General features: G+C 52.7%; 8 protein-coding genes across 8 annotated transcripts; 4 read left to right on the top strand and 4 right to left on the bottom strand.

The window, feature by feature from the left end:
- Nucleotides 1–2,592: 2,592 nt before the first annotated feature.
- BKA58DRAFT_93285 (uncharacterized protein) lies at nt 2,593–3,447 on the bottom strand. Its single transcript, XM_046176229.1, has one exon. The coding sequence runs from the start codon at nt 3,324–3,326 to the stop codon at nt 2,721–2,723; it is 606 nt and encodes a 201-aa protein (XP_046029161.1). The 5' UTR covers nt 3,327–3,447; the 3' UTR covers nt 2,593–2,720.
- Nucleotides 3,448–3,568: 121 nt separating this feature from the next.
- BKA58DRAFT_408883 (Metallo-dependent phosphatase-like protein) lies at nt 3,569–4,624 on the bottom strand (the record flags this gene model as incomplete). Its single annotated transcript, XM_046172118.1, has 1 exon — nt 3,569–4,624. One exon carries the CDS (start codon nt 4,622–4,624, stop codon nt 3,569–3,571), a length of 1,056 nt encoding a protein of 351 aa, XP_046029160.1.
- Nucleotides 4,625–4,983: 359 nt separating this feature from the next.
- On the bottom strand, nt 4,984–6,140 carry BKA58DRAFT_376973 (uncharacterized protein). Its single transcript, XM_046169576.1, has one exon. The coding sequence runs from the start codon at nt 6,101–6,103 to the stop codon at nt 5,108–5,110; it is 996 nt and encodes a 331-aa protein (XP_046029159.1). The 5' UTR covers nt 6,104–6,140; the 3' UTR covers nt 4,984–5,107.
- Nucleotides 6,141–8,121: 1,981 nt separating this feature from the next.
- On the top strand, nt 8,122–10,338 carry BKA58DRAFT_376970 (uncharacterized protein). Its single transcript, XM_046169575.1, has one exon. The coding sequence runs from the start codon at nt 8,209–8,211 to the stop codon at nt 10,114–10,116; it is 1,908 nt and encodes a 635-aa protein (XP_046029158.1). The 5' UTR covers nt 8,122–8,208; the 3' UTR covers nt 10,117–10,338.
- A 3,564-nt stretch (nt 10,339–13,902) lies between these two features.
- BKA58DRAFT_436030 (Rhodanese-like domain-containing protein) lies at nt 13,903–14,888 on the bottom strand (the record flags this gene model as incomplete). The annotated part of the gene is made up of 2 exons (XM_046173386.1): nt 13,903–14,201; nt 14,258–14,888. 2 exons carry the CDS (start codon nt 14,886–14,888, stop codon nt 13,903–13,905), a joined length of 930 nt encoding a protein of 309 aa, XP_046029157.1.
- Nucleotides 14,889–15,432: 544 nt separating this feature from the next.
- Nucleotides 15,433–16,126, top strand: BKA58DRAFT_93245 (anaphase-promoting complex subunit 11 RING-H2 finger-domain-containing protein). The gene is made up of 4 exons (XM_046176227.1): nt 15,433–15,626; nt 15,673–15,704; nt 15,761–15,824; nt 15,874–16,126. Exons 1-4 carry the CDS (start codon nt 15,485–15,487, stop codon nt 15,954–15,956), a joined length of 321 nt encoding a protein of 106 aa, XP_046029156.1. The 5' UTR covers nt 15,433–15,484; the 3' UTR covers nt 15,957–16,126.
- Nucleotides 16,035–17,336, top strand: BKA58DRAFT_93254 (uncharacterized protein). Its single transcript, XM_046176228.1, has one exon. The coding sequence runs from the start codon at nt 16,296–16,298 to the stop codon at nt 17,166–17,168; it is 873 nt and encodes a 290-aa protein (XP_046029155.1). The 5' UTR covers nt 16,035–16,295; the 3' UTR covers nt 17,169–17,336.
- A 416-nt stretch (nt 17,337–17,752) lies between these two features.
- Nucleotides 17,753–19,706, top strand: BKA58DRAFT_466021 (concanavalin A-like lectin/glucanase domain-containing protein; the record flags this gene model as incomplete). Its single annotated transcript, XM_046174988.1, has 3 exons — nt 17,753–18,129; nt 18,260–18,695; nt 18,727–19,706. The coding sequence occupies 3 exons, from the start codon at nt 17,753–17,755 to the stop codon at nt 19,471–19,473; spliced, it is 1,560 nt and encodes a 519-aa protein (XP_046029154.1). The 3' UTR covers nt 19,474–19,706.
- Between the last annotated feature and the right edge of the window lie 5 nt (nt 19,707–19,711).

Below are 19,711 nucleotides of genomic sequence, written 5' to 3'. Positions count from 1 at the left end.
TATCGTGGCCTAGAGTGTAGGGCTTGAGGAGGGTGACGACGATGTTGAGCGAAGGTTGGAGCGATCCGAAGCGAAGTGATGATGTGGTAGAAGGTGGCAGCAAGCTGAGAAGGTTAGAAGACCGAAGAAGTAAGAAGGCAGGAAGATGCTTACCATGTTCAATGGCGAAAGAGGATGGATGTTGGAAGAGTGACCATGGCTCATAGTGAAGGAAGGTTGTTGATGATCATTGATGGATGTAATGTTGGACCAAAGTTGAGTGAATTGTTGATGACCAAGTAAGGTGTGAAAACTTTTGAGCAGTGATGTTGGTTGAGGAGGAGTGAAGCACAGTGAGGTTGATAGTGGTCGAGGTATATCAGTGAAGGTATGATGTCATGTGACAAAGTAGAAGTGATCCAAAGTATTGATGAAGTGGTGAGCCATGATCAAGATGAGTGAAGAAGGAAGTTTGTTGAAGGAACGAGTGATGAAATGATGGAGGTCTTCGAGTTGGGGTAAAAGATAGTGGGGTTTGTGGTAAAAGAGTGTAGGTGGGAGGGGGGAAATGGGGTTTATATATGCCCGCCAAGGGCCTGCGCCCATACAGGCGCTAGGAACCGGCGCTATTACTCCGGCCGGTGTTCTTCCGGCGACAGGAAGGTCGGAAACACCAGGTGAAGGCAGGTATAGAAGGACTTCGTCGGCGGTGGAAGGCTGCGCGGGCGTTGGCCAGGTGAAGGTGAACAACCACCAAGTCATACTACGCGAGGTAAAGTGGCCCGAGCGGCCTCACTGACTTTGGAAGTGACTGAGAGTGAGAAAGTGGCCAGACTAGGCAGCGATTAGCATGTGATGGGCGTTCTGGATTGTATGAAGCCAGTGAGGGTAAGCTTGACCGGCAGTGCGATAGTGTGCAAGGATTGACAGGCGAAACGAACGTGGAGATACGCGAGAACATTAGAATTGAAGATTGAAATGTGTTCATGCGCTGTTCATACGGCAGAATTGGAAGAATGCGTGCTCAATTCGCAAGGCGTATCGAGGTTGGCCCACTGATATAACGACCCTCCAGGTATCGGACGAGCTCTTAACAGCCACAGCTGCGATATTCGCCCACTTCATACAGGAAAAACACCGAAAAGCCTGGAGCCTACATCAAGATGAAAACATGCGAAGTGGGTGACCTAACATCGATGTAGGCTCCAGGGTGTTCGGTTTCTTTCTAGGTCGACGTACGCCTGTAAAATGCTTCTTGAATCCTTTCAGCCGTAGCTTGCGAGCCATAGGCGCCATAGGAAAAGTTCCGCAAAGCTGTTGAACTTGCTCTGAGGAGCTGGGCACACATGTGCCTTGAAAGCGGTGTGCCAAAGAATCTTCATGATCGGGAAAAACACGGTTTCAGTTCACAACAGCAAAAGAACGTTCTACTTGGTGTAGCTTTGCGATGATGTCTATGTTGAACGTGGATGAACTCAATGTCTGGTCTGCAAGGTCTTTGATACCAGGATCGCGCAAACTCACTCGATGTACGGACCTTTATCACAAGAACGTGTCGCAATTGAGCAGCGAAAGACCACTGTCTTTCTCTTGACGGGCCTGAGATGAGCGTTTTCGAGGCTCATCGAAGTTGTCGTGCCCATCGCTGCAAGCTCCTCGCGCTCTAGAGGCGAGTCCGCTGACAGCAGCAAAGCCACGCTGGCCGCCCATGATCGTGGCGGCAACGAGAGCACTGTGAAGGTGCGCAAGATCAAGGCCGCTATACCCAAATTCCAGCATGGCGATCAAAGACCTCAGCGACGGAGGTACCTACCTACAGCGGACGACACCAGTACGCACCCGCGATCCACGCCGTGTCTACGAAAGTGAGCAGCGACAGAAGTGGGCGCCACAATCAGTCGAAAAAATCGCGAGCATCAATATACATCGCTGAGCTGAACCCCATTCCATCGCTCACGATCGCCGCCAGCCAGCGCGTAGCTGCTGCCCACTTGCGCTGACCGAGAGCGTACATTCGAAGCTGTTTCGTGCGCCATGCAAGCTCGGCGCCCATTACCGTCCCACGTACGACATAAGCAGCAATAGTGATAGGAAAATCGATTCAATAGACGGAGGGCGAGTGCATAAGACGAGGCACCGGCCAGACACCATTAGGCCTGCGCGGCAGGAAGACACGCAGATGATGAAGGAGTTGACGAAGCAGGGAACTTGATTGAGACATGTATGATATTGGTATATGTGGATATTGCGGGAAAAGCAGGGCGCCATAGACGGCGAATATTTCGGGAACGGAGACACACAACTTCGTGGCCTGAGTTGCCACTGTACCAGAAGCTGTATCTTCTTGCCGCTGGCAGACAACTGGAAGTCGCTGGACGCAGTCTGAATAATTCAGGGCGCTGCTGTAGAGCTATGCGAAGATCTGTATCGTTGCTCTCATGTTCTGGTATCTCGCCTTGGGACCTAGGATCCAGCTGCACCTCCATCTCCGGGCGTCGCGACCGTGTCGGAGCGGCGTTGAGACCTGCGGTCGCTGTCCTAATGAGCGCAGATTAGCATGCAACTACCGACACAGCCGAACGTAGCAATGCGCGACGGCATATAATCCGGAGTAGACCTTGGTGGTCGAGGTGCGCTTCGTCTCAGCGACTCAGCTCCAGCAGTATGTCGTCGAACCAGCAGCGTCGCGGGACAGCTCAGATACTTTCTTGAACCAATCCGGGTAGATCAACACCCGACCCTCAATCCCCATGCGTATGAATCCAAAAATCCCTCTCCCTCATCCTCCCCTCATCAATCCCGTCCAAAACCCCCCTCACCCACTTCGGCGGCCCCTTCATCCCCTCCTCTCTACTCATCTCCCTCCCCGTCATCGGACAAGTAACAAAGCCCCTCTCTTCCACTAACTTGCCCACCTCTTCTACAATCTTCAGATTCTCCCCCCGGGTACCGGACGTGTCCAGCCGATCCCGACGTTCCTGTAATTTCCGCTCCATCCAAGACGAGGCCGAGTCAAGTCCATGGGAGGCGAGGCGCTGGAAGGAGTGCAGGAACCGGTTTATGATGTCGATGAGGATGCGGTAGGCGAGTTCGGTTAGGATCGCTGTGCCGGTTTGTTGGGTGAAGAGGTGGGAGGAGATGAGTGAGCTGGAAAACGAGCGTGTTGATAGGGCGTTTGATGGACCGGGGCGATAGATGGTGAGGGATGATGAGACTGTCATGTTGATGTATTGATAATATGGAGATGGAGCTAACTTTGTTACGAGTTCGCTGGAAAGTGTTGTTGCGCTGTAGATGACTGTCCTGAAGCCAAAGGCACAGGCAGGGAGACTTCTACATTTGTACATTTCATCTTCCTATACGGCGTCCACGGCGTCCTACCCAATACTTGATACCATCGCGCTGCGCCAATAAGCTGCAAAACTCTATGCGCGATGCTGTCGCAAGGCCCCTACTCGGAGTTCCCAACCACCGACCGCGAGATGCAGATTACGGCAGCTGCCCGCCTTACCGGGACCCACGGCCGCCGAGCCACAGCGCCGCTACCTCATCACCGAACCCAAGACGCGATTCCCTTTTTCGCATGCGCTTACGTGAGATGCAGATTCTCACCGACGGCATCTCCCATTCCCATGTCTCTTCGCGCGGGCAAATCTAAATCAACGAGCCAGGGTGGGTGTTCCAGAACGCCTGGCTCAGTGCCCTCCATAGCCGCGTTGACGCACAGCGTCTGCTGTTTGTTCCCTCGAAAGTCTTGAGCAGAGCCTGGAGGCAGGCTTCTGAATCCCTTGCGGTGCGCTGAGTTTTCTCCTATCCATATCTTGGATATTGATTCAATGTCGGTGTTGCTATCTAGCTCCGCTTCACCTCTAAAGTCCAGCACGTGTGCTTCGTAGAACCCGCGACGCGGAGTGTGAATGTGGCCAAAGCAGTGTAGTCTTGGTTGCGCCCTTGCGATGGCGCGGCGTAGGTGTTCGCAACCTGCACTTTGACCGTCAGAGGTCGTGTCTAGGATGTATTTTGGTGGGCCGTGGGTCATGACGATGTCGGCGTTGTTGGGGATGGTTGAAGTCTCGCTACCGACGTTCTTCGCCCACGGTGGAGTGCCTGAGGAACTGAAGCGATCTTCATTTGAAGGGTATTGGAATGCGGATACGCCGTAGAGGGGCGTGTATGGTGAGGCGTAGATCTTGAATGTAGCGCCACATGCTAGTGTGAAGGCATGTGTACCTTCCCTCAAGAAGGTGATGTCGTTCTTGCTTGCTTCGGAGCCTGTCTCTGAGCTGACCATCGCATCTGCCCGTTCTGCATCGGCTTCAGTCCCGCCCTGGGAGAGCCAGTATGATTCGTCGAGCGAGATGTCGTGGTTACCAGCGATAACAAGCTTAAGCTTGGCTTCGACTTTGCCCAATGTCTGGAGGGCCGCAGAGATGCTTGCTGGGTCGCCATATTCTGTCAGATCGCCACAGTGTAGGAGCACATCGCATGGCGGGAGCTTCTCCGGTAGCTCGGCGCCATGCGTGTCTGAGAGTATGAGGAAGCGGACGGGCGTGGAAAGAGTATGTGTACCTTCGAGTCGGGTACGCTTTGAGGATGGTAGTTGGGATAGATATCCAGATCTGGTGGGATATAGTGCTTGCGACATTCTAGAAAGACCTAGGATTTGTAATGGTGAGATATTATAGGGAAGAGTTGTCTCTATACTTGGATGTGAGGGTACGAGCGTGGAGTGCATGACAGTTTATGTTTGTAGAGCTCAGCAGCAGCGTATATTTGAGATATGATGTCGTTGAGATTTCTGTATCTTTGTAGCGAACCACGGTCGGCTAGTCAGTTCTTCAAACCACTCACGATAGGCGAGTATCAGAGACACAAACATGACACTTCACAAGCCAATAAATGAATACTGGACGTTAGCTATGTTCTGTGTCCGTAGCTCATGAATCGTAGCAAAATGGTCAAATATTGCGGACAATGACGTTTGATTATTATCATCTACTAATACAAGCATTGAAGATATCGTAAAACAGCATGTCTAAGGAAACGTCGCCATTGACCGTGCGAGGCAGACAACCTCTTAGTTATAGCCCATCGGACCGAATGATTCGCCACCACAACCTGGAACAGCTTACTGGAGGCTGGCTACAAGCGCGGGCAGCACACTGCGGCTAGTGTAAGCCCAGCTGCTGGAGCTATCATGCGCCCTCCACGCAGCACCAGTCCAGAAGGTGTTGCGCTTAGCCTGAAGACCGTACAACTCCTTGTAGAAACCATTCTTGGTAGCCTCGCCACCAACCATCATGTTGTAAGGGCTGTGGTTGCTGAAAGCGACAAACTCGGGGGCGGGGCCGGTAATGTTGTTCGCAGCACGGTAGCGATTGAGGTCGGCGAGGATGGCAGCCTGGGCCTCCTCGTCGCTGAGGTACTGGCCGACCTTTGTGCCGTAGTAGACGAGGCTGAGGGTGGGGTTGGCAGTGGGGTTTACGTTGTAGATGGCGGGCATGGGTGGGAGCGCGTAGGGCTTGTCGAGCGCAAGGTTCTGCATGGTGACGTTGGTGGGGCCTGCGTTGCGGATGATGGAGGTGTAGTAGCCGACGGAGGTGAATTGGCTGAAGATCTTGAGCTCATCGCCGCTGGGGTCGAAGGGGGTGAGGTTCTCGGGCGTGGGAGGAATGGCCATGAGGATCTTCTTGGCTTGGATGAGACGCTGGCCCTTAGGGGTATCAACGAGGACCTTGACGCCGCCGTCGATCTTGCTGATGCGCGCCGTCTTTCGGACCTTGGAGGACAGGAGTAAAGACTTGGTAGCAAGCAGCTCGGCAGTGATCGCCTCGAAGAGGATGCTGTTGTTCATCACCGAGCTGGTCTGGAAGTTCTGCATAGTCTTCAGGAGACCGAGGGAGAACGTGCGCATCTGCTGGAGGGCAGGAACCTCGAGGATATCACCGAAGGCGGAGGTGAGGCCGAAGATGGTTTGTACTGCATCGGCGATGTCGTACTTTTGAACAAACTGGCCGAAAGGCATGTACAAGTCCTCGGGGACAGGGTCGGGGAGGTAGAAGCCACCTTCAAGTTCAGGGTACTGTGCGAGAACGGCGGCGTACTTTTGCAGAGCCACGGCCATGGCAGTTTGGTTGGCAGGAGGGAGGCCCTGTAGCACCTGACCAGTCCTGAAGTCAACGTTCTGGGGTGGCATGGGAGGAACCGGACTGAAAGGAGTGAGAGAAAGGTTGAAGCGTGCGAACCACTGGTGTACTAGAGGTTCGTCATGGTACAGCTTCACTCCCATGTCGATGGGAAAGCCAGTCTCAAGGTCCATGTAAGTTTCGGTGTGGCCTCCAAGGCGGTGTTTGCTCTCAACAACTACAACCCTCTTTCCCATATCCTGGAGCTGGATGGCTGAGTAGGCACCCATACCTCCACCTCCGATAATCACAACATCAGTGTCAATGACCTGCTCCGGGCTGTAGTACCTGGCATCCATCTTGGAAGCCCTGGGCGCTGCGAGGGCGAAAGGAAGGGCGACCACCGCCGCGGCGGTGATTGAAACGAAGGAACGCATGGTTGAATTAGTCTTGCAAGAGAATATGAAAGCTGAAAGAGCGACTGAGGTTGGTGATCGTCTGGCACACCACACTTGTTGTATTTATATGGCCACAAGCATGTATGTGCGGTGGCTCTCTGGATCGGTCCTATTGTGTGACTTGAGGTGTAATCAAAAGTAAGACCGCACGTTCGGAAGAATCGACGACAAGCATCGCTACTAGCTTTGTACAGTAAGGGGGGGATCAAGAGCCCAGCAACAGGGGAGTGGTCTAGCGTATGCTGTAGTGCTGATGAGCGCCATAGCTACCCTAATTCGAGGCACAACAGACGAGTGCCAGAATCTTGTATAGCCTACCGGTTGTCAATTGGTTCCATACTCACGTGAACTTTACGTTGAAAGGAACGAGGCGTTCAGCGGCTGCATGGCGTTACCCGAAAGCCTGTGTAAGGTCCATGGTTGCGGTAATGTTCTTAGTACTGATGCGTCAGCTTGGGCGTTTTGACTGGCCGCTGATCACTATGTGGTGCTGGTTCTGCACCACTTCCCCGGATCAGAGTCGACGGCATGATAAATTTCGCCGCTAGCTCACTGCTGGTGGAGATACTGATGTTAATGCTGACGCTGACCACGCTCAAAGCGCCGTTTTCGGAGCGTTCGTCCGCGCTAAGGACGTGTTCGTGAGCTGTTGAGGCTCTCGGCTCTAACCAGGTTCTCCCTGAAGTTCTTGGAGCATCGACGATGGGTACGGAACAGGAGAGATGTAAACTTCGACCTTCGTACAGCTATCCGGAAGTCGGTACCTCTTCTGCCCACACTATGTCCGTGGGAGAGTTCGTTCTCGATGTTTCGCGCGCAATTGACGTTCTGCCAAGGCAACTGTGTCGTGATGAAACCTCCGCAGAGATCCGAGATAGCGCATTGATGAATCTCCTGGACAGCACCTACTGATGATGATTTGCCATGGAGGACAGCCTCGTTCTGATACGTATAGGCAAAGCTTAACGTATGCCGACTGCCCGTCCTGCGGAACTAGCCGTGCTAGCATCTCGAATGTCACTTTGCGACGCACATAACGCGTGGTCAACCTGATGGTGGCTGTGAAAAGGAGACTTAGTATGTTGATGTGTCGTTGGAGGCTACGGCAAAAGAGAGGAACAAAAGCCGTAGCCTTGCTGACGCGCAGCTGCCATCCAACGGCGGCACGTGGGTGGGTGTAATCCGCCGGGACATTACAGTGCGAAGATAGAGCCAAGCTACCGAGACGCCGTGTAAGATGAAGATCGCTTCGAGATCGGTTTCTGTAGTTATCCACGTATGTCTAGATGCTGCTTTTCGTCTTCGTATGCGATCATGTAAGTGAAGAGATGCAGACGCTGAGATGACACGTGCGTCATCGCAGCGACGGTCGCCTGAAGCAATTTCAACGTGTAGATGAAAACCCCAGAAACCAATGGGGGACTGGCAAGATGGCGTCAGATGAGAGGTGGCGGTATGATGCTGCCCAGATGGGTCGCAGATTGTGAACCAGGGATGATGGTAGCGGCAACGTGATGGCGCGTCATTTTCGAGAACCCCACCAAAATTTCACGGCGCCTCTTGAACTCCCACGACTGGTATATCACAACCCCAGATGTTGACGCCAAGACAACCGCAAGCCCGCTTCGACATTTACTGTAACGAAGATGTCGTTATTTGGTGGTAGCGCTCCGCCACCACCCTCTTCCTACGAAACCGCAACCTCGTCATCTCCCTCTGCGCGCTCATCTTCGTCAGTCGAGGAGATCGCGGACCCGCGCAACGCGCAACAAGTACAAACTGCCGAAATTCCGATTTCTTTAGACGTGAACGATGACCTTGATACCGATAGCGAGTCAGCAAGGGACGAGTCAGAGGATGATGAGGACGATGATGAGGTACCGGCGCGCCCGAATCGCTTTCTTGGACCGCCCCAAACATGGCAGAGCTACACCGAAGCGGATCGCCAGATAGCCGACTCCCTCGATCAGCTGCAAGAGACAGATCTCTCCGTACACCTATATAACGCGCATGCGCTCAAGCGGCGATTACGACGGCCCCCGGAAGACACGGCGCAGGTCAAGAACTGGCAGAGTAGGGACAACTGGCTCAAGACTGGACAGGACCTTGAACACGTGGATGCGGCAGGGCTCTTGCAGACGGCTGTTGTGCCTTCCAAGGAGTGGACGGCATGGCCAGTCCCTCCAGACGAAGAGTCGGGCGGCAATGTGGACGATGGGACGACGGGAAGCGCAAACACAGAGGACGCAGGAGACGAACTGAGAGAGGAACTTCTAGCTGTTTTTCTGCGACTGGCTAAAGAGAGGTGGAACTCACGCGAAACGCCCTCGTCTGAATCCGACGTGGGAAACCACACATCAGCTTCACAAAGCAGATCTCGATCACAAAGCGCCAGTACTGCGAAGCCGAACAATCTTACTAAGGTTGGAACCAGGACAGACGATGTTGACGACGGCAACGACACCGAACGCGATCATGCGACTGGGAAGAAACGCGGCAGAAAACCTCGTACTGAGACGCTCATAGAGCCGACTCTATTAGCGGACGATGCGAGGGCACAGCAACTTCTCCAGCCGACTATCCAGAACATGATGGGGAAGCTAGACGAGCTCGCCCTGGCCATCCGCCGAACGCGTGTCAACCACTTCGGTCGTGGAGAGCCAGGCGATTCCTCCATGAGCGAATACACGTCAGGTGCAGAGTCGAGCGGTCCGAGATCAAGGTCTACATCGAGAGCCCGGTCGAAGAGTGTGACAAGCCGCAGATCTAGCACTGGACCACCTTCGCGCGCAAAGTCCAGAGAGGTTGATCGCACAGTACGACAAAAGACAAAAGCGGCCAGAAAGGCAATAGATGAGAGAGAGCTTGCCGGTGACGATGACATCTCAAGCGGAGGATCTGACTGGGGAAAGTCCAATAAAATCCCTCGCGAACGGAAGCGTCGCAGATCCTCAAGCAGTATGAGTGATAGCGATAGTTCAGGGGACGAAGGCATACTAAGGGAAGGGCTTTTAGATTGGAGTGAAGTGCTCGGTCTAGCAGCTGTACAAGGCTGGAACGAAGGAGCTGTCGCACGTACAGCCCAGCGCTGCGCAACTCTATTCGGCGAGGGCATGTCCTTCATGCCCTTCCACGAAGCCCTCACCTCAAAGACTGTCCCCGAACCCGTGTCATACACACCATCAACCATACCGCCCCCGACCATGCACTCTATCTCACAGCCTCCGCCACCCAAGCGCCCCTTTTTTCAAATCGGCACACTGCGCTGCCCGCATGCAGATTGCTGGGGGCACGAGAAAGACTTTGCTCTGCCCTACCGTGTGATCGAGCATTGCATGCGAGTTCATGGCTACGACCCTAGGACTAATGACTCTGATAATGAAGAGCGGACGGTTGGTGGGGTGCATATTGATGGGTTCTTGCAGCCTATTACAGCAAAGCAGGGCTGGCTGGGGAATGGAAGGGTGAAGGCTGGAAAGGTTAGTAAGAGGTCGAGGACGGGACAGAGTAGTAGTCGGGGGGTATCGGAGGCGGCTTTGAGTGCTGGAGAGTAAGTTGTTTAACGATAGAGTCTGATGAATGCGATATCTCTCATCCGAAAGTACTCTTGTGTATGTATCAAATAGTATGTATGCATCGCAGAAATCGTCAGTGGCTGATCGCTCTGCGTTAATGATCTTAGTACCTGCGGATGAAGTGTAAAGTAATCATCGTATCAGCTGTTCATAGAGATGTATCCGTTTATGATTGATGGCGGGATCGCATTTGATCTGCACTACTGATATTGCTACAATATTATGTGGAATGTTCCATGGCATCATGGTGGGCAAGCACTCCCCATGTTCGGGGCGGGAGCGAAACTAGTCCGTGGTAACGCGAAAGCTACGCGATTGGGCCCGCGGGCGCGTTGAGCTGGGAGAGCGACCATTCGCTTTCATCATCACGCCGCACCCCGCAGCCCAGCTGCATCATTCACACTTACACTCATTGGCCATCGCTACCAAGAAAACTGTTATCTTATTCGTTCCCTGTTCTTCGCGAGCTTCACTAGGAAGTCTTTTTGTACCATGACTTGGTACAATGGCGCATACGAGCCTTCTTATTACTACGACGCGTCTGATCCCGCTTGCAATTAAGTCATGCCTAGTACGTACCTCAACTCCCCAATCCGAATTGCGAAGTGATTACAGAGTGACTCATATCGGTTGTGTAGACAGTTACGTGCCGATCCCTTATATGCAAGGCAGCCCTCCAAGCTCCATCCCCACAGCACCTCAACCACAGTATTCGCCTTACGCGCCTGTGCGTTACGCCTCCTCCATAGACGTGCCTGTTCAATATCCCATGTCGTACGACCCCAATAGCTACCCGACGCCAATGTCGAACACGGAGAATATTCCACCCATGGCTGCACCTGCGACATACGAAATGCCAGCGCAGAGGCCACGAAAAAGGAAGCCGGACGGAGAACATTGTGACGCATATGGAAACCGACCAAGACAGGCTATGTCGCCAATGAACCCTTCATCCCACTTAGCGATGCAGGGCCATGTCCAGAACTATGGTGAGTCCCGGCACGGAACCCAATACAACCCCGTCGAAATACCATCGAGTCCAGAGTGCGCAACAAGAGCCGTACCAAGGAATCAGACGATGGGGGAAACACGACCCGCATTGCCGCAAGACTTGCGGCAGGCTGGACTATTAGTTCAGCAGCCCAATCCTTCTGAGAGAAAGATCAAATACTACGCGGTGCCAGGCGGGCGCGAGCCTGGTATCTACACCAACTGGGACGACGTTTTCGAACAAATTCAAGGTTACAGTGGCAGTTTGCAGAAGAAGTTCCGGACCGAAGCGGAAGCATGGAACTACATGAATGCAAACAGACCTTATGTCGTAGAAGCACTCCGGCGCAAGGACCAGAACGCGCGGAATCCTTCCAATCCTCAATCATCCTTTAACGCGCGAAAATCTCAGCGGACACCCTCGCCTCCTCCATCGTACGCGTCTGTCCTTCCCACTCCGCCTTCCGAGGCATCCAGGGCACGACAAGTTGTAGAGCAGCAGTCGCATGTAGCCAACTCTTCTAGAACAGACGTTTCCGCAAACAACTATGTGCCCGAACCCGAGATCAGATTGAGCGAGGAACAAGAGGAAGTAGTAGATCTCATCGTAAATCACGGTAAGAACGTTTTCTACACTGGATCTGCCGGATGTGGAAAGTCCACTATCTTGAAGGCGTTCGTACCACTGCTCAAAAAGCAAGGGAAAAGAGTTCGAATCGTTGCGCCAACGAATCTTGCCGCGCTCAACGTCGGCGGACAGACGACCTGGAATTTTGCTGGCTGGACGCCTGATCATATGAAGAAGCCTTTGGACAAACTGAAGCAACTCGCCCACGGCAAGGAGATATGGAAGAAATTCGACACCACCGATGTGCTAGTCATCGACGAGATCAGCATGATTGAGAACCTACAATTTCAGCGACTGAGCGAAATTATGAGAGCCAGCCGCGCAGGCAGGGCCAGTGGCCCATTTGGTGGCGTACAGGTTATTGTTACCGGAGATTTTTGCCAACTTGCCCCTGTGAAACCTTTCATGCACTGCATGGGTTGTGGGTGGGAGCTTAAAGACGAAACGATTGACGGCGAGCTGCACCATGCTTGTGAAAACCGTGCGTGTCGCTACGAGTCCTGGCCGGACACCGACAAGTGGGCCTTCCGCAGCAAAGCATGGCAGGTATGTTCATCTCTGTCTTCTACTATGGACTGCCACTGATGTGAACAGGAATGCAACTTTGAACATATCAACCTAAAGAAAATTCACAGGCAAGACGACTGGAAGTTCATCTCTATTCTGCAGAAGATTCGCAGAGGTACTGTTACACATCATACACTGCCTGAAATGCATACTAACGCACACTAGATGGCGAAATCGTCAAGCCTCACAGAAACATACTACTGCAACACACGAAAGAGACGAAGGGCGCCATCCGAATATTTTCTAAACGTTGGGATGTTGACCGAGTGAACAAACAGAATATTGCGGGACTTCCTGGAGATGCACGCACCTTCCAGTGCGTGGATGACTTCAAATGGAATGATTTTGAAGATAAGACACTGGAGAAGTACAATGTACGGCAAGAAGACGGAACTCTGAATCAACTGGTAAGACATACCTATCGATCCATCCCTGAATGTCACTAAGCGTCTCACAGAAAGATCATCGCTACGAAGCCGTCGTTCATCTGAAGAAGGACATGCGCGTCGTATTGCAGGCGAACCTTCAACCCGATGCCGGTCTTGTGAACGGCACCCAAGGCCAAATCGTCGGATTTGAAGAATTTGACCCTAATAAGCTACCCCGCGCAGCAGAGGGCAAAGACGACCGTGGTGAGCTTAGAGGTACCCATGCTCGTTACGCCCAGGGACAGATCAAGAAATTCGCCGACCAGAACCGTCGCCAGCCATGGCCAATTGTCCAATTCGACAACGGCATAACGAAGACGATTTACGCAGACTGTCCTTGCAACGAACTTGGCAACGTTGGCGAGAACGGTGATGAGAGCAAACTTAGTCTGCTGTCACGGGCCCAGATTCCACTCGTCGCTGGCTATGCCATCACTGTGCACAAGTCGCAAGGTATGACGCTCGATCGTGTCATTGTTGATCTCAAAGATGCTTTTGAAGCAAGCCAGTTATACGTCGCTCGTAAGTTTTACTGTTTGCCCATAGCCGCAAAGCAGAGGCTAACTTCTCGAACAGTTAGTAGAGCACGTTCGCTCAAGGGTCTGGAAGTCGTAGCACTACCGACAAAAAATCTTGGTGGTGCTAACCCGCAGGTCAGGGAGTTTTTCGACAAGTACCTTGACAAAAAGTCGCCACAATACCCATCTCAAACGCCGCAGGCATCACAAGCTTCTCAATAGTCGCAGTCCTGATCAAATGGACCTTCCTATGTTGAGCTGTCTTGTATCATTTGTGGTTTTCCTTTGCCACGCCTTTTTGCTAGCTTCTGTATCCTCTGTTTGGATATGGTGACACCCCGGTTGTACGATCTAGGTATCTATGTATACTCCCTTTGTTCCCGGTGTTTGCACATCATCTCTATATTAAGAGAAATGGCATTGCATGTGTTAAAAAAAATTGCGTCTCCTGCATGGCAGCGTGCTCCTTGCGTACCGATACCATTCCACATAGACATCGTTCTCCTCGTGATCAATACAAAGAACTGCATCATACATTCGAATACAGAAGCTACATACGCAAACATGAAAGGGGTATCAACTTTACAAGGAAACCCACCATACTACCTGTCAGGCTGGTGCTTCATGCACCGATCTACTCAGTCTTTCGGATGAGACCTTCACCAGGCTTCACGCGCTGCGCCCACTCGGTCCAACTGCCGTCATATAACCGTCTTTGTTGCGTGGGGAACCCAGCTTCCGACAGTGCTGCGTCAATGATTGCTGCCGTAACACCAGTTCCACAGCTGTTTACGATTGGCTTGGACGGATCTACGCCCTTTGACTTGAAGATGGCTTGGAGTTCGGAGGCAGGGAGGAGGGTCTTGTCCTTCGGATCGAGGAGGTCAGTGATTGGGACGGAGGTGGAGTATGGGATGTGTCCTGAGGAGAGACCTGATGTAGTCAGTATGATGCTCTGCCGTGCTCGCATCTTGTTGGGTAGTACATACCTTCCCTGGGCTCTGGATCAACGCCCTTCCATCTCCCAAGACTACGAGCATCCAGTATCTGCACTTCGTCTGCGCCTTCCTTGCCCAATTCCTTCGCAATGTCTTTCACCTCTTCAAAAGCGACGACTCTCTTCTCTTCCAACTTCGGCACCGGATACTCAGTCGGCTCGACGTCCTTTAGCTCTCCACTCTCCGTTGGAAGTCCCTCCTCAACCCACTTGCGGAAGTTGTTCAAGACATGCACCTTGGGATGCCCGAAGACCTGCAACGTCCAGCCTACTCTCGGCGCAGAGAAGATACCCAGTTCCTTTGTATCGTAGACGACTACGCTGTCCTCCCGCCTTATCCCGAGATGTCTCATGGCGATTGCGAAATCTTCGGCGGAGGGAAGCATGTGCGGGTACGGCGAATGAATGTCTTCGACGGCATCGAGATCGAAGAAGCGTGCGCGCGGGATACGCTGTGCAAGAAAGGTATCGTATCCATTGCGACCGTCGTTGGGCAGGAACCAAGAAGCGCAAAGTGGCACGATGCGGGGCTCTGTAGAAAGCTTGCTGGCATTGTGCTTCAAAGCCGAGTTGAGCTCAGATGGTGTGACAAGATAAGAGGAGAAAGCAGGTTGTGAAGACATCTTCCGTCTGAGGCTTACAGCTATGGGGAAGCGAATGGAGGGGGTAGAAGCGAGCGGACGTAAAGAGCAGCGGAAGCGTGAGACGAACATCTTGAAATTTTGCGATGGCTACGGTGGATTGAGAGTGTATTTTATGGTCGGCGAGGAAGAGAAATGGAACGAAGATATGTGGAGCTAGACGGCGAGGTGAAGCTTCTTTAATCTACAATCCTCGTGCAGAGTAGAGGGTCCGCATCGAGCTCCAGTTAGTGCGGGGAACGGCAGCAAACCTGAAGAGGGTCCGATCTGCTTGCTCCCTGTATTGACTGCTGACAGGAATCGGTGGCATATACCCTCTCCGATAGTAATGATACATGTACCTTAGCATGACATGTCTGTATAACAGTAATTGCGTGATTATGTGTTCGTGATGCGTGATTGTCGCTCTGCAGCGTGGAGCTCCAGCTTGAGCTCAGACCCCGGCGGAATTAACGCGCAATCGCCGCCCCTCACCGCCGTTAATCTGCCGCCTCGGCATGTTTTGGTGCTGTTGATCTTGTTTTCCATTCAATCTACGCGCCAACCTCGAATTCTACCTTCAAGCGACGAGAGACACGATGAAAGTAACTATACGCGAGTGGAACGCCGTCGCTGCCTGGCGTTGGGACATGCCAGACGACGATGTCTGCGGTATTTGTCGTAACCCTTACGATAGCACTTGCTCCAAGTGCAAGTTTCCTGGCGATGAGTGTCCACTATGTATGTCTGATGGTGACGGGGCTGGATCTAGACTGACGTGAGATAGTACTGGGAGAGTGCAACCACTCTTTTCACATGGTACGCCTCCATATCCATGAAGTCACACAGGGCGACAAAGGACTAACACGTCTCAGCACTGCATCTTCTCTTGGTTGAAGCAAGAGAGCTCTCTAGAGAAGTGCCCCATGTGCCGCCAACGTATGTACGTAAGCAACCTACCGGATCGTTCACTGACTTGTACCTCCAGCTTTCAAGTCGAAGAGTCAAGACGCGCCGACAGCGACCGAAACCCCGGCACCGACCCAAGAACCCGATACAAGCCCGCTATAGCCTTTGAATCATATGATCGATTACGGAAACTCGTTGAGAAGCTTGTCGTCACCTCGATCTGCGGGTATATGATTGAAGCTGGGGAAATGGCGCTTCACATCCGCAATACCCCGGCTTGCACAAGGATGTTACTATCGGCGTTTGGATTTGGATGATACCCTAAGAACTGCATTACATACTTTAGCCTTTGAGCTAAGGGAACATTCACCGCATTCCGTATCCGACTTGCTGCCTTGCGGTTGACGAGGTAGTGTGCATGGACCACGTCCCTTATCGATCATGCACCTTACTAGAGCTCCCGAACTCCGTTAACTCCAGTCTTCCATCAACTCCCACAACATGTCTAGCAACCCTAACACCACAGAGTACCGTTCAGACCGTCGCGCATCGATTTCCCCACGATCAACGTCAATAGAACGCGCCTCGGACCCTCCCGACGACGAGCTTCACGAGCAACAGCAGCCTGGCGATGCGCCATGCGACGAGGATGAGGACGACATACCGTATCCCGAGCCTAATGACGAGCAACCGCTGCTACCGCCGCCGAACTTCCGACCTTTCTTCACCCTGATCGAAGACACGACGTCGGGCGAGCACTACCACCCGTATACACACTATGTCTTTGCCGACGACGACCCGACCATCATAACCGCTGCGTCGATGCGAGGCCTAGGGCTGGATGATACAAAGTACCTTCCACATGACGCGCCTGGTGGCGGGGAAAGACGGCGCAACCAGGGAAGCGAAGAAGGAGACGAGCAAGACTCACCAGTCGAGTCACCACTACCCCCGCCTATCCCCGGTGTCAAGGAGCACTACCTCATAATCGATGTCGGCGCAGATGGGCGCACAGTCGTAGATGCGCAGTCGCTTTCGTCGGAGTGGCAAATCACCGATACGGACGTACGGATAGCTCCCTCGTTTGATGAGGACTCGCCGGATCAAGGGTACATGCTGCGCATACAAGGCATCGACATACCGAGGAAGAGCAAGGGCAAAGGCAAGGGCGAAGTTGGGCAGGACAGGCTGACGGAGGCAAGGGAACAGCAAGGTGACATCTTCGACGCGTTGGACGGGTTAGTGCAGGATGTTGAAAGAGGACTAGAGACTGCTAGCAAGATATCAGGCGCGAGGTCAAGAGAGGAAGACCAGGGCACCTTGACTGATGTTCGTGAGGGCGACGTAGAGAAGACGGTGGGTTACGAAGCATGATGCTGGTATGCTCTGCCGTTTCGCCAGTAGCTGCAGGTCACACTCCCCGTTCAGTGCGCATCTGTATCGTGCGCTTGCTTCTTTGCTATTCGCACCGCGTTGACTCAGAGACAGCCTATAGTTGGTGGCGTTCTTGGCTGCTCAGCTCGAGCATTCATGCAGTGACATCTAACAGTCATATACGCCCTCTGTTAGAGCCAGTCAGTACCGTCAGGAGCGTTAGATGCTGTCTCTGACTCCGTGATGGGATACCATCTTCTCTCACCTCACGTATACCTTTATACCCGTCACAGACTAAGAGCCGCATTATGTGAGCTCCTTTAGTATTCAAGCACCATGTATTATCTCTGCTTCATGCTGCAATGTAATAGACACAGACTATCTACTTCAACACGGTTTCTCTCACTTTACTCACCGCTGTGTGATTGCCGGTCGCTCTTTCCCACTTCCTTCTCTCACTACAAACGAGACGGCATGGGCACGGGCACCCACTATATGATTCAAACCTTTCTGCATCAAGTTTCCTCATTACTCTCTACCTCCACTTCTTACCTTCCTCTAGCTTTACAGTCAAGTATCTAGCCATGGCTATCTTACGCACCCTCCTCGTCGCTGCCTCAGTGGTCTGCCTCACTACATGCTACGAGCTCAAGGCGGAATACAACGCGAGCAACTTCTTCGACGATGGCTCCTTCCATTTCTACAACGGTTGGGACAAGTTCACTCAAGGCATGGCTCTTTACGTCTCCAAGGAAGAAGCAACTTCACTTGGACTTGCACGCATCGACGACGGCAAGGTACATCTCGGAGTCGATACAACTCAAGTACTCCTTCTGCAAGATCCCGGTGAAGGCTATGGCCGCAAGAGCGTCCGACTAGAAGGAGTACAGACGTTTAACGACGGACTCTTCATTGCCGACTTTGAGCATCTACCCACCGGCTGCGGCATGTGGCCTGCTTTGTGAGTCTTACTTCCTGTTTACACCTCATTTTCTCGGAATTTCGAGTCAATGTCAAGTCCAGCACCTCCATTTGTACTCACCATCGTCTGGATGGCGCGTCAGACATGTACACTAGCTAATGATTTGCAGCTGGCTTCTACACGATGCAGGTCATCAAGAGGAGTGGTACTCTGAGTTCGACATCATCGAGGGTGTCTCCATGAACTCGCAAAATTCGCTCAGCCTCCATACCGGTCACACGCCATGCAAGATGCGAGACAATGGCGGATCAGGTGAGACGCGCCCGGATCTCGAATGTATGGAACATCGTGACTGTGGTGTCAATGGTCCTAAGGGCTCTTTCGGTCAAGTCTTCAACGACAATCGAGGTGGCATCTGGGCAACCCAAGTCGAAGACGATAGCATCAAGGCATGGTTCTTTGCTAGGGGTCGCGAGCCATCGGGTTGGGATAGCGCCAATCCAGACCCAAGCACATGGGGCATGCCTTTAATGAACTTCGTTGGGGATGGTTGCGACATTCGCAATACGTTCAAGAAGATAAAGATCGCACGTACACTCAATCTCGTGCATTTGAATGCCTACTAACATGGGACAGATCATCAACATTACCTTTTGCGGCTCAATGGCTGGAGGGAACGCGTGGTCCGACCACGCGGGTTGTGCAGCGAAGACTCACGACGACTCTTGCAATCACTTTGTTGCGACGAACCCTGGCAAGTTCAACGAAGTGTATTATCTCATCAACTCGGTGAGAGTTTACCAGAACGGCGACGGCGCTGGCTACCAGGACAACAGCCTTCCACCTTCTCTGCCCCGAATGTCAATGACTTTATCCCAAGACGAGCGCTTCTCAGCGATGGTTGCAGAGCAATCTCTCCTTCCAGTTGTCACGATTACCATCATCACCACGACGAAGATTATAACTTTGCCAGCGACCTTGACTCACGGATTTAGCTACGTCCCGTACGATCCGACTGTGTCCGCCACAGCCCCAACAACTTTCGAGATCCTCTATGGCCAGCGTGTCTCGGAGGTGGCCGCAGTAGCAGCTCCTACGGTAGTCACCGGAACCACGGTCATTACTTCAACGAAAGTCATGACGCTGCCTGCCACTTTGACTGGCGGTAAGAACGAGGGTCCATATAATCCTTCAGCATCCTCCACGACTCTCACCCCCTTTCGCAACAAGCGTCTTTTGTTGACGGCTTCAGAAGTAGCTCCCACTTTGGATGCATCATCGACGACATCTACCAAGGTCGTGGGCACAAGGACTGGCGGCAACAACTACAGTGGTTATGATCCATCAGCGGCATCTACCAAGCCTAGAGGTACTAAGATATGAGGCGTCACCAACTACACCACCGTACAGACTCCTCCAACGACATCTACGAAGCCTACAGGCACATCGATGGAAGGTATTACTAACTACACCATCGTCACTGCTTCGGTCGTGGCCTGATCTGTTAGCTCGTGGCGCGCACAAAAGATATTCGAAATCATTCATGCATACTCTGGCGTTATGGCAGGGCATCTGAGGCGGGAGAAAATGTACGGATAGATGAGCAAAGGCGAGAGAGGAC

Source organism: Alternaria rosae (genome assembly GCF_020736505.1).
Source record: "Alternaria rosae strain MPI-PUGE-AT-0040 chromosome Unknown BKA58scaffold_2, whole genome shotgun sequence".
NCBI lineage: Eukaryota > Fungi > Ascomycota > Dothideomycetes > Pleosporales > Pleosporaceae > Alternaria > Alternaria rosae.
The sequence above is the reverse complement of the archived record's forward strand: the minus strand, read 5'-3'. Positions and strand labels throughout refer to the sequence as shown.

Excerpts from the sequence above, each read along its gene's own strand:
- BKA58DRAFT_93285 (XM_046176229.1), bottom strand. The coding sequence starts at position 3,326 with ATGTACAAATGTAGAAGTCTCCCTGCCTGTGCCTTTGGCTTCAGGACA.
- BKA58DRAFT_376973 (XM_046169576.1), bottom strand. The coding sequence starts at position 6,103 with ATGGCCGTGGCTCTGCAAAAGTACGCCGCCGTTCTCGCACAGTACCCT.
- BKA58DRAFT_376970 (XM_046169575.1), top strand. The coding sequence starts at position 8,209 with ATGTCGTTATTTGGTGGTAGCGCTCCGCCACCACCCTCTTCCTACGAA.
- BKA58DRAFT_93245 (XM_046176227.1), top strand. The coding sequence starts at position 15,485 with ATGAAAGTAACTATACGCGAGTGGAACGCCGTCGCTGCCTGGCGTTGG. Across the intron at positions 15,705-15,760 it reads GCAACCACTCTTTTCACATG|CACTGCATCTTCTCTTGGTT; the intron begins GTACGCCTCCAT and ends AACACGTCTCAG. Across the intron at positions 15,825-15,873 it reads GTGCCCCATGTGCCGCCAAC|CTTTCAAGTCGAAGAGTCAA; the intron begins GTATGTACGTAA and ends TTGTACCTCCAG.
- BKA58DRAFT_93254 (XM_046176228.1), top strand. The coding sequence starts at position 16,296 with ATGTCTAGCAACCCTAACACCACAGAGTACCGTTCAGACCGTCGCGCA.